General features: G+C 40.4%; 1 protein-coding gene across 1 annotated transcript; it reads left to right on the top strand.

The window, feature by feature from the left end:
* Positions 1–3,072: 3,072 nt before the first annotated feature.
* Positions 3,073–11,961, top strand: LOC121504863 (glycoprotein-N-acetylgalactosamine 3-beta-galactosyltransferase 1-B-like). The gene is made up of 5 exons (XM_041779942.1): positions 3,073–3,108; positions 5,180–5,253; positions 6,377–6,600; positions 10,835–11,499; positions 11,631–11,961. Exons 3-5 carry the CDS (start codon positions 6,396–6,398, stop codon positions 11,778–11,780), a joined length of 1,020 nt encoding a protein of 339 aa, XP_041635876.1. The 5' UTR covers positions 3,073–3,108; positions 5,180–5,253; positions 6,377–6,395; the 3' UTR covers positions 11,781–11,961.
* The last annotated feature ends 1,583 nt before the right edge of the window (positions 11,962–13,544 follow it).

Genomic DNA, 13,544 nt, shown 5'->3' with positions numbered 1-13,544 from the left:
CAGGTTCCAATCAATCTATCAATGATTACACGCCAGCACAGGTGCTTTATAGATGAGCTGTGGGATGTGACAAGGCACGCCGATGTGTTTTAAAGTTTTATTTACGGACCCTGATGAGCAGGGGATCACATTCCGTGCATGTTACGTAGAGAGATAGTTTCTTCACTCAGAGAACCAGTGCTACATCGTAACCCCGTGATCATCAGCAGGGTGATCAATGCAGCTCTATCATCAAGAATACAACCAAGTGTATTTTTTATTTTTGTGTCGTTTCGTTGAATTTAGTATACAGGTATAAGGATCAGTTGATGAAACTAAGCAAACCTAACAAGAACAAGATATGGTTGGTGTTTGCTTGTACTGATATAGGTCAGGCATCTCCTCCCACATGATTGAAGCATTCCAGGATGTTTGTTTGAACATCCTGAAGAAGAAGAGGAAACAAACTCATATGACCTTTTATATTGACTTTGTGGATGTGCTTCTTTAAATTTAATGTTCTCTTATTATATCCCGTTTGCTCTCTCATTGCCACATCCCTGTGCCTGTGCCATTTTCAAGTCAAATAACTTTGTTTAACCAGCATACCTGTGTCATGGTTCCAAGGCCTGCTAGATTGAGAAGGATTCCCAGAAGTGGTTCAGTGGTGCCAGATCTCGTGAGACAAATAAGCAACCAGGCCTGTGAAAACAAGCCCAAAACAAGCGACTTTTGCTACAGAGCCCCCCTAGGTTCCGGAGAGAGAAAAATCTGTGGGGATGGATTGTAAACTGTGGGTACAGATTGCCATTTTACATCCATGTGGACACATTGGTTAACTCTGCGCAATTTTGCAAAACTGTACCCACAATACAGTTTATCCCCCCTCCCCGAGCTTCAGGACAATGACCACAAAAGGTAGTTAAACCACCTTTTCATGTTATTTAACAATAGAAAACAGATGGGATATCAAATATAGACTGACGTACCAAGTACATTATCTACAGAGTAAACCTCTGATGATTAAAATTTGCACACACAAATAAATATCATCCTGAATTCACAAATTCTTTATTATTGCTTTTATGCACTCATCTTCCTTTTTTCTTTTAGTTACAGGATTTTGCACTTTGTCCCAGGCATTGTTGCTCAGAAGAACTCTCCTACAGTCCACCATCAGTCATGCTTTTCATTTAAACGTCACTGACGTTTCCCTTAACAGAAAGAAAAAAACAGATTGCCCTGCTTGTGATTGGCTAGTACTCGTTGCCATCAGGGTCACAGCAAATTAGAGAGAAAGAGAAACGTTTTACCCCTACCTCTGCTCCAGCTGTCCATAACTCTGTTACAGCGGTGTCAGCATTCACTGTATGACTTAAATATTTATGACACAAGACCAAAACTTGAGATTTTTGTGCTCGTACTATGGTAAGATAATTGCGCACAGATTCTCACTCTGACGAGTGAAATCATGAAGGACCAGGAATAACCAGAGTCTGACCCTGTCCCCTTCTTATGGACAATTTTAGACTTTTACAAAATAAAATGCTGGAGACGTCGAAACATTTCGCCCATGATGGAGTCCGTCTTTAATTTATTAATTGGCGCCGTAAAGCATGCCGTTCTCACTGCCCAATCCAAAAATATGATTGCGTTCATTTTCTGCTCTTTAAAGACCCACTATTCACTAAATGCAGATAGAGAGAGAGAGGAAAAGAGATGCGGGGAGAGAGCGAGAGGGAGGATAGTTAAAAGAGCAGCTTGCAGCGCTGTTGGTGGACAGTTTAAAGTGTACAATGTAAAGTCATTCAGATCAGACGGTGAAGAGAGATCGAGGAGGGATCAAAACACGGCGTCATCAGCTCTAGCTCAAATGGGTATCTCGGCTGTGGTGGAAAAGCAAACCCCCTGCTGGGCTGCCGTGCCGAGTCAAACCAAGTCAAGCCGAGCTGCGCCATGTTCTGAAAAAGCCAAGAGGGTCTGGCTGCAGCCCTCGAGCAAAACTCTATGCTAGGGCGTTTGGTTGGAGACCTCTACGCTGAGGCGAAACCTCTACGCTGGGGCGAAACCTCTACGCTGGGGCGAAACCTCTTCGCTGGGGCGTGACGTCATTGCCCAAGCCTACGCTAAGGCGTGCAGCGTGTTAGCGGTTGTTTGCATGACCTAGCTGTTGTTAGCATGACTACAACGCTGTGCTTATGACACATTAGCATAGCCCCGTATGCTGGGGCAAAGCGTATGGGTCTACGCTATTAAACCCCGACTGCTTCAGTTAAGGCATTTAAATCCAACTGGTTAGGTTTAGGGTCAGCCTGTCGGCAAGTGGATAAAGCTGAAATTTCGTCGCGGGTAATATACATCATGCCCCAGCGTAGAGGTTTGCCCGAGGGCTGCAGCCAGATGCCTCTTGAAAAAGCCCCAATAGAAGCAGGAGGCGGGTGGGAAAAAACTCTGCTGTCTCCTGTGTGTGTGTGTATGGGGAAAGGGGAGGGACAGAAGGAACAGTCAAGACAAACTATCCTACGTTTAAATAACACATCGAAAAGATCTGCTTGACAACTTATCATATGGAGCTGGGAACAAGCCCAAATTAGCAACTACACTTTAGAAACAAGCCCAAAAACCTCCGACTACCAATATTTATAAGCAACTTTACATAAAAACAAGCCCAAAGTCGCTTAAAATAAGTGGACTTGGCAACAATGAAGTAGTTTACACTGTATCTGAGCTCTCAGCATTTTTTCTGCAAGATTGTTTTCTAGTTTGTGTTGCAGCCCTGGAACAACAAAAATGTGACCGAAGCCAGATAAAGTTCCTGCAAGTCGGCTTTTCGGTGGTTGAGAAAAATGGATACAAAGTCGTTTTCTTCAAAATGATCATTTTTCATTTTTTCTCATTTTATGTAAGCCTGACATTTAAACTAAAAAAGTAACATAAACGTAATATTTAAAAGCATTAATTTTGTGTTTTAAAATGCCCTGTTTCAAAGTTCCTGCGGGGAGATTGAGGGGAGGGGAAAGCGAAACTGCGGGGTGATAATTGGCCACTCGGGCTCCCATTGTTCCCAGTTTTGCCCATTAAGATGGACAATAACGAACACCGCATGGCTCAAACACCACCCCTTACCCGGTACGTATACAGCTGTTTCTAGTCATCACCTTTATCAACAAGCCTCAAGATGCACCCTGCAGCGAAAAAAGTAGAAGAGACGTGAAGAAGTGACAAGAACTTTCAACAGACTTGGGAAAACTTTGGGATCACTCGACAGTGAAAGTTTGATGAAGGCGGATTTCCCATGGGAATATTTTGATGAGCATCACCAGTCGATTCAGAAGCTTGGTTTGGGTGGACTTTATGTAAATGTGGCCCTATTGCTCATGCCCATTACCTGGCCTGTCTGAAGGTAGGAAAAGTCCTGAAACTTTGAGCCTGGTTTTCTCAGAACAAACAGGAACTAGAAGTTAACATCCAAATGAGCATATCTTTGTAAAATATGCTCAGATAAAGGTGTGTGATACACCATCAGAACGCTTGGAATCTACGCTTTCATAATGTGTAAAAAATCAAAAATGACCTCGGACAACTTGCAGGAGTCTTTACCAGCTTTGGTCACAAATGTTGCCCCATCCATACAGTTGCCAGGCGCCAGTTTTATCAGAACTTGACAACATTTCTTTGTGAACAGAAGAACAAAGAACAGAAGTGAGTTGTTTTCTTTTCAAAAATGAAAAAAGTCGTGCACTGACATGTCTACATGACTACTATGGCTTATGTTATGCAGTTCTCTATGGAGTTTACTCCTTTGGTAGCAGCAACGTCATGTGTTTTGCTGCCCAGATTGGACCGTAGAGATGTGACAGACAGAATGTTGAGCCAAACCCCCTTTTGAGTTTTTCTCAAAGACGTGGCCCTTTCCCAAACGCTGTCTATGAGTGGTTTGCCAGATGGATGTGCGAAACAAATCCATCTGGCGTGCCAGGTTATGGTGACTCATGATCCACTGACTCCGGCCTCAGTCAGCTTTTAGTGAATCTCTAAGTTCTGCTTTTTGTGACAATCGTCTGAAGGCTGAGCTCTCCCATGTTACCTGTGCAACTTGTCTAACCACACTCTTCTAGTCAACTTTCCATGAATATGCTTTGATACAGCCTCTGAGAACAGGCTGCTCTTTCAGCAGTGACCTTCTATGGCAATGATTGTCTTCTGGACAAATGTGAAGTCAGCAGTCTTCCTCAAGATTGCAATTGTGTGTACTGAACCAGTGCGAGAGGGTAAAAGCTATGGAAAACTTAGCAAAATGGACTTTTACACAATATTCTAATATTATGAGATAGTATTATGTTTATTTTTTATGAGCTGTAAACTGTTTCATCATAATGAAAACAAAAAAGTCTTGGAATATTTCACTTTGTATGACATAAATCTAGAATATATAAAAGTTTATATATATACAGTGCTTAACAAATGTATTAGACCACCTGTGATATTTGTCTCAGAGACCATCCAGCATCATGAAGTGCTTTAATGCGGACTCTTTCATTTTCAGTCAGCTCTCCATGTTTTACCATTTTGATCAGGAATGAGGGATTTCAAACTGAATTCACCCAAATTTGAGCCGGCTCACTGGGCTTCTCTGAGAAGTCAGAAATGAATCAAGCAGAACATTCAACCACTAAAACTCATTTTTCTGTTTGGGAATGCAAGTAAATAACTGTAATTTGACATATTAATCAAGAAATATTAATGTGCTTTACTATTTTACTCAGTTTTTTTGTAAATCAGTAAATTTGAAAATTCATGGATAACAATAATAATTCTATTTTAGCATTAAAAATATCATTTGGGTTAAAGAGCTTCTACATATCGGTGTATTAACCATTGCAGAAACATAAAAAATGATTTTGGTAATTACCAATGCTGTTAATTTAGGACAGCTGTGGCATAAACCTTACTTTGGTTAGGGTTAGAGTGGTCTAATAAATTTGTTAAGCACTGTATATGTATATTTATCTACATATTATTACTTACACACATCATACTTAGTACTATAGGGCATGTGTTGTTGTCATTAACACTTGACCAGTTAAAGCAATCCACCAATCACAGAAACTGCTGGCTGCTGTGATACTCCAGGATGGCACTGAAGTATTTTTAGCTGAGATCCCCAAAAACAATGTTTTTGTTTTTTGTCATTTTTCAGGTGAGGTTGATATCTTATGAACATCTGTCTTCTACAGGAGCACACATCATCATTTCCAATTCTGGTAGCTCGAGGTAAGTCTGACTCAGATATTTCTTTTTTTTTTTTTAGATTTATTTTTGGCCTTTTTTAGATAGAACAGTGGATAGAGTCTGAAACAGGGAAAACAGCGGGGAGAGACATGCAGGAAATAGTGCCACAGGCCGGATTCGAACCTGGGTCGCCTGCGTACATGGCACGCGCCTTAACCACTTGACTACCGGCATGCCTGACTCAGATATTACTAAACATTTTTGTTAACATTCAAATCCACTGTGGAGAAAACTACTGGGACTTTTACTTCCAGAACCATGTTGTTGAGCTCTATTCAATCTCCTTGTCTACAGTCTGAGATTACTGTCTGTGTGGTGCCAGGCAGTTTTAAATTTTTGGATAGATTAAGAATTCCTTTTTGTCAGTGTTCACCTGTTGAGCCAAATAACTGGCTTTAAAGAACAATGAACCATGAACTTCAAAGCTAAGATCATGTCTGTCAACCTCTATGTAAACTTTGGATTGATAAACTTATTTGACACACATCTCACACACAATGTCTCAGTCAAATGACAAACAAGGCAGCTAGGTAGCACATGTTCTCCCAACACATTATTGCACCCATGTTGTCATCACTTCTTTTTAGTATCATGAAGATGATTCTGTGAATGTTTTTATTTTATCCAACCACACCTTAAACTAACCTTGCAAAACAGATAGATACGCCCGTTTCCTTGTTTCTCACTGGTGAATCCATCTTGCAAAGCTCCTGTCTGAACCATTTGGGCCCTGTTAGAAAGTGATAAACCAATCAGCTACGAGGGGCAGTACTTTTGGGCGCACACCTCAGTAGCGGCAATGACGTCATGTGTTTTTTTGCTCTGATTAGACCATAAAGAAGTGACAGACAGAACGCTCATCCAATCATCCTTCAAGTTTTTTTTTCAAAGGCTCTGCCCTCTCCCAAACACTGTCTGAGTGGTTTGCCAGGTAGATGTTTGAAACAAATCCATCTGGCGTGTCAGGTTACCTTAAACAGGGATTGCCACATGATATTTGACACCATCACACTTACCAGGAGAGCATGGATGTGTAGCTTATGGCTTCTTGCTGGGTTCTTTATCGTAACTCTGATGCCTACTATCTCTCTTCCTCTCTTATCAGAGTCAAACCTACTCTCAGAATGAAGGCTGTCCCTTTGTTTGCTGGCTTTTTGGTGGGAGCCATCACAATATACAGTATCCTGCTGAAGAAGAGGCTCCAGGAGACTTTGTCAATGCAGCAAGCATTCATCCGTAGTGATGATCAGCAACAGCAGGAGGAAGAAATAAAGATATGGAAAAAGGAAATATCTGCCCTCTTCAACCTGACGCATCCTCATCATACAGGTACACCAGCTGAGTGTTAAAGATGTTCATGTGAAATAATTCAGAGAACGACTCTAGGTTTAGGAGCAAACATGGCCACATCTGTCATCAAATCTTATCAAAGATTCAGCTGCTCTGCACCTACACATATCAGACTGTCTCACATTAAAACTTTGTCCTGTACAGACTGTTGAATAAATATCCTTTCCTTGCACTGTGGAAAGAAAGATTAAGTTTAAAACAAACAGCATAGACTGAATTCAGTACTGACTCTTGCTAGCGTCTTACTAGTGTAGCCATCCCAGCGCTCTATCTGTCAAAGATGTGAAAGATTACCTTAACTAGAATGAGGGGGAGGTTGGGTTTGTTTTGAATTTAAAGGTATCTTACCTGAAGGTTTACCTGTTGCATCTTGAAGTACTCATCTACTGACCACATGAAACATGGGGAAACAAGGAAACGGGCATATCCCTCTGCTTTGCGAGGTTAATTCACCCCCCTAGAATTACACAAAATAGAAAAACACTACACAAAAGTCACCCACCAAACAAAACTGGCATAAAAAACAAAATCACCCAACAAGTGAAAGTTCAGCATATCGCTACCTTATTAAACAAGTTAAAAGGCCAGAGACAAGCTTGGCGCCGAGCAAAATCTCAGGATAACTCTACAGACCAAAAGTGGTGCCTTGTACACCACACAGTACACAAGTATCATCTCTCCAAACAGACTATTCACAGGTATAACCAGTATCTGCCCCGTATAAAAGGTAATCACAAGCTCATAACGCATCAAAGAATTACACATGCATGACAGAAGGCTGAACCTGGTCAAGACCAAAGAGTGACTCAAGCTGAGCCATAGACTCAATCAAACGACAAACAGGCCTAACAACCCTACCAAAACTGGTAGTAAGCCTATGGCCTAAACCTGAGTCCATGGGCCCTGCACTGCCAGTAGGAAGGGAGTTGAGGGGCATCATCATCCAGAGTGGCATCCAAAGGCAAGAAGTTAACCTGAAGGAGGAGGTTCCAATGCCAGCAATTTTTTGCACTTCCGCATTGGCTTCATTTTGCTGCCTGGTTGTGAAGGAGCTTGGGTAATAGGTGTGGAGGTAGCTTCAGGGACTGTTGGTGGATGAAACATAGACTGGCCTACAGTGCATTCATCAGTACCAGGGGCAATTGGCTTCCCGCTACCAAGACATAATGAAGCAAGTCTCTGACCTCGGCCTATGTTAAAATTAACATTATGCCAATGTAGTCCTGCTCAGACATAATACTGGCAACAGTAGTGTTTTCACCAGACATCGCAGAAATTTTTCATAAATGCCACTGAAAAGTGAGGAAAAAAAAACAGAAAGCTGTGTGAGCTCTATAGTGGAATAACAGAATTCCCTCTCTGCATTTAAGTGACATAAAACAACTTTAAAATTAAAATTTAAAGGTTATTATCACTCCTATCAGTCTAGAAAATAGGCATAGAACAACATCAGCTTTACACAATAATCAGAAATGATTTATCTTTTTTGTTCCCTCCCCCTCTCATTCACGTATTCTCAGTCCAAAGATTCCACTAAAGCCAGTGGTAAAGGTGCTGGAGTTGTCTTGATTCAAGAAGACTCAGCTGGCATTGACTATCCTGTGTGCTACTTTTCTATAAAGTTTTCACCAGCACAGCCTCCACCCTACCCCATCCCTCCCTCTCCAGCCCTTTCCCCACCCCATTCCTGACCCCTCATCCCACACCATAATCCAAACACAGTATTGGCAAGTATATCATAAAACGCATTGAGTAGACAGACGACTATAGAAAAGCACTACACAAGCTCAAATCCATTTATCAAGTCCATTTTACATCATGAGCAGTGGATTCAGTAAGAGCAGGATTGTGCATACTGAGGAAAGGCCATCTTAAAAATCAAAATGAGGAAACACTGGAGGCCAGGTTTACCCTTTACCTACTGAGCCGGTGCCGGCACTGTGTTTTATATGTCCGGAGTATTATTACCGTAACTCTGTCAAAGTTTGTCCAATCAGAAAAATTCCAACAGTGTTGGAAAGCTGAGAATTGTGGGCATGCGCACATATATGATTCATTACGGTACTCACAACCATATGACGTGGGCATTCATACCAAAACACCATAGCAAAACACCAGAAGTATCGCAAGACCGCTACATGGATTCTCAACACTGTAACTTCTCGAAAGTTTACTCAATCTAAAAAATTCCAATACTGCCAGAGAGCTGAGAATCTGTGCTTTCCGTCAATATATGATGTGTGGTATATATATTACGATAATGTCGAACAGCACCGCGAAAACGGCAGCTTTGGCAGAAGACGAGTGAGAAAGGAGAGTGAAGGACGAGAGTAAAAGGAGAGCGAGTGAGAGTGGTCGACCCGGGTCGACTGACCCTGCAATGGACACGGGTTTTTATCGGCTCACCTCCGATCGGCTCCAGTGGGAACATCACACCCGGGTGAACACGAGATGACTGTAGCCTAACGTGCCTACGTTTATATAAATACAAGTAATACGTCTAGATTTCTTACCTGTTGTGATCTCATGGATCCTTTTAGTTGTTGTTGTTGCACAGAAACTTTATTCTGTCAGCTGTGCGTTTGAGCCTGAGGAAGCAGTTTAAAGGCAGACGTTTCACAGCACGGCAACGCAGTTTAATGGCGCATATAAACACAAAAATGCTTTTCTGACTCACTCTTGTTATAATGAAGATATCTGCTGGAAGCTTTTATTGTTTCGTGAACAAGTCAGACTTCTACAGCCTTGGACTTCTCATGGTTTATCACAGGAAGCGCAGCGCTTCCTGCATAAAAACGCAGCTGGAGAATGGAAGACTTTTCTAAAAGGTTGTTTCTATTTCCCTTTATCACATGTCTGCTCCTTGGAAATGACTATTCTTTTTTTAGTTTTCACCCTTAAATCTCAGTCTGAAAGTGCCCTCTCCTCCATCAGCTGTTAGCCGGATGACAGCTGATAGAGGAGACCAGAGTTTGACAGGCTGAAGTTTCTGTTTAAAATCATTAAAAAGATCGACGTTTGCCTGATATTTCCAAGAGGCAGATAGATGTGAAAAACTGAAATAGAAACATTGTCTAGAAAAGGTTCTCCTCAACTTTATTTGGCTGCGCTCGTAAGTAGGAAGCGCTGTGCTTTACTGAATAATCCATGAGAATTTCAAGGCTGTAGGAGCTGAATATGTCAGTAGAACACTAATTATTCTCAGCGGATATTTTTGGTATAGAAAGACTGAGCTAGAAAAGCAACGTGATGACATCAGCTTTACGCACCAGAGGCAAAAAAACAACCACCCAGCTCGCCTGCTGATGATCAGACCCAGGTCTACTGGCAATGGGAAAGGAGTGACTTGCCGATTGTTAGCGGGTTTACCCGTGTTTAAAAAACCCGCTTTTACACGCTAATTTTAGTGGGAAATCGGTATATGTTACTTGAGAATATTGAGAATGCATTTTTCCACCTTTATTTGCACTAATTGTCGCCTATGTATATAGTTATCTTTTGCACATCCAGAGTCCTAGACTCAAAAAATGACTGGTGATTGTTCTAAACATGTATAGGTTCACATTTCAAATGTCAAATCAAAACTTCATGAGCAATAACAAAATTTCTTCTCATAAAAGCCATGAAAAAAAGTCAGTTTTTGTGTTTTTCTTCTTTTAAACTGCTGACAATTCCATATAATGTGCAATAATCATTAACCAGATGTTGAAAAGTCAAGTTCAAGTATTCCTGGGAAAAGGGACCAAAAGCTCTCAGACTTAGGGCATTTCCTGACTATTTTACAGCCATAATAACAAAATATGTCCAAATCGCCATTTTTAGACTCAGTAGGTAAAGAGTTAAAATGTAAAAACAAAGTAACAGAGTCACATAAAATGAAATTTAAAAAACAATAAATTTAAATGAAATGAAAACAGAACAAGATACTATAAAAGCACTAAAATAGCTCAATAAAATAGTAAATAGTAAATAAATAATACCACAAATACAGTTAATATGGTTTCAGTATTTATGTACTCTTTTTAAATTGGATGCTAACTTGATTACATGGATGCTACCTGTTTTTGATGACTGTTTCACAGAATTCAGTCGCTGATCCTCTGATTGAAAGTCAATAAAACATTTGATTAACGTTTATATGCCAGTAAGTTTTCAGTGTTTCTGATGTTTGGAGTTTTCACGTTTAAGTTGATGTATTTTTTTTCTGTACTAGGAAAGGACAGTTGCATGGCTGATGAGCTGTACAAAAAGGTGCGTGTTCTGTGCTGGGTGATGACCGGACCAAAAAACCTGGAGACGAAAGCTCGCCATGTGAAGTCTACTTGGAGTCGTCACTGTAACATTGTGATTTTCATGAGTTCTGAGGACAACCCAGACTTCCCCACAGTGGGCTTAGGTACAAAGGAGGGACGGGATCAGCTGTACTGGAAAACTATAAAGGCGTTCCATTATGTCTATGAGCATCACTTCAACGAGGCTGATTGGTTCCTCAAAGCAGATGACGACACCTACGTCATCGTAGACAACCTGCGATTACTTCTTGCAAACCACACAGTGGAGGAGCCAGTTTACTTCGGCCGAAGGTTCAAGCCATTCGCAAAGCAGGGCTACATGAGTGGTGGGGCAGGATATGTGCTGAGCAAAGAGGCTCTGCGGAGATTTGTGGAAGGATTTAAAAACAAAACGTGCACTCACGCTTCCTCTATAGAGGACCTTGAATTGGGTCGGTGCATGGAGAAAGTCGGGGTGTTGGCAGGTGACTCCAGGGACAGTGTGCAAAGGGAGAGATTCCACCCATTTGTCCCTGAGTTGCACCTCACATATAAATTCCCCAAGGGTGACTGGTATCAGGGATACAACTACTATCCCATCTCAGAGGCAAGTTCAGCAAACATGTTTCTTCTGTTGTAGAATTAAAGTGGCTTCAAGGTTTTATTCATAAATAAAATGCTACCTTTTGATGTCTCTACAATGAAGCAAAACTTAACATTCTGTTTTTTCTCTCTCAGGGTCCAAACTGCTGCTCAGACCTGTCGGTGTCTTTCCACTACGTATCGGCTTCAGAAATGTATTTATTGGAGTACTACACCTATTACCTGCGTGCCTTTGGATACAGCTACCGTTACGAGCCCCCTGCTCTTCACGCTAGCGTTAAATAAATGTCATGTGTCTTTGGTTGAGCTGCAGCAGCTCTGAAATGCTTGTTTTAGAAATGAAGACTTTTTCATACATCCCTTAAACAACATTTTAAAGTTTTGAATTTATTTTAAACATACCCTCAAACAGATAAAGTTCCAACTAGTTCCTGGTAGTTTACCATAGAAGGAATATTGATTTGAATAAATGTCTGAGGGAAAAAACAGTTCAAAGGCCTGTTTTGATTTTGTTAAGCCCAGGAAACTTGTTTTCCCTGATTAATATTCAAAAATTATAAATGAACCATTACACAGATCATGTCCTAGTATGTTTGGCTTCTGTTGATTCTGTTCAATTTGATGGAAACAAAGGAAAAATAACTGTAAAAAAGCATTCAGTGATAGAGCATTTAGCTCTATTAATGACTGAATCATTTGGACTGCAGTTTCAGTGATGAATATGCGGTCTAAAAGAGGACATATTATGCAAAAATAACTTTTTTAGGCTTGTCTAACATAAATATGTGCCCCTGTGTCCAATACTGGAGTGTGTTATCAGCATCAAACTTCACAGGCATGTTTTGGGGGCCTCTGATAACAATATAAACGTGTTTTAAAAAGGGTAAAATATGTGACCTTTAAATTAGTGTGAAGGAGATTAAAAAGTGTTTATACTCTAAACCCCAATGATATAGGGAAAAAAAACAACCTAAAAATCTACAAAAACAATCCAGTCAAAGATTTTCATACAAGACAGGATTGAGGATAGAGTTTTCATTTCAGTTTTACTATGTATCTCTTTAAATATGCTGTAAATCTCCTTTCATAGTGGGTCTGTTAACAGTGCAGGGCCTGTCTGTTCCTTGTCTTTATTCAGATATGCCTCTGGGGGTCAACAGAACTTCATAATAGCAAGAGTGTGGTGAAACAACACTTGTCATGATAGCAGAGGCTTTGATTCATTACGTTCCCATCTGTTGTGATCAAGTGTGAAAGGCAGTTACAGTAGTTATCTAATTCTAGAGGGTCGTTACATCATAAAGAACATTTTACCTCATGACAAATAAAATATATTATTTACAGCCAAATCAGAGAGTGGGATCTACACTTCCTGTAATATCAGACATAATTTAACTGCCTACCTTCCCTACCTTAAAAAAGGAATCTGAACTACACCAGTTTTGCAAAAATGAGACCACATTAGTGTTTCAGTGATTTCTTACAAACCCAATAGTAGGGGTGTAGTAGGGTGTGATAAACACACTCTCCTGAAAATACTTCACAGCTACTCATTCATTAGCTTGTGCCTTCTTAACGGAGACTGTATGAGCCATCAGCTGCACACATGACTTCACCCTGATGAGAGCGACTTCATCTATATTATATTTTTCCAATGTTTTAAATCTGACCTGTGGGAAAGCCAGTGGAAGGCTGGTTTGTGGTGATTTTTTTTTCTTTCTTTTTTTTTTACTTGAAGACATGTTTTCTTTTTTTTCTGAAATTGTATCAACTAAGAGGCTTTCTTAAAATTCTGTATTGATCAGAGCTCTTTTTCTTTTATGCTAATTAGACTTGTGTATTTAATCTATACTCATTTTGAAATCTATTTTGTAACCAAATAGTAAAATACAATTGTTAAAGATCCAAAAAATGACTAAATATAGGAAAACAGGTGTAACTTTTTTGTACAGAGATCACTCAAATTTATAAGACAGCCCCCCCCCCCCAAAAAAAGACAATTTTTCTGACAAGCACTTCTTTTAACTGTTTACATTCACAGTAATCTAT

The sequence above is a fragment of the Cheilinus undulatus genome, linkage group 22 (genome assembly GCF_018320785.1).
Source record: "Cheilinus undulatus linkage group 22, ASM1832078v1, whole genome shotgun sequence".
NCBI lineage: Eukaryota > Metazoa > Chordata > Actinopteri > Labriformes > Labridae > Cheilinus > Cheilinus undulatus.
This window is presented reverse-complemented; position numbering and strand designations above follow the sequence as displayed.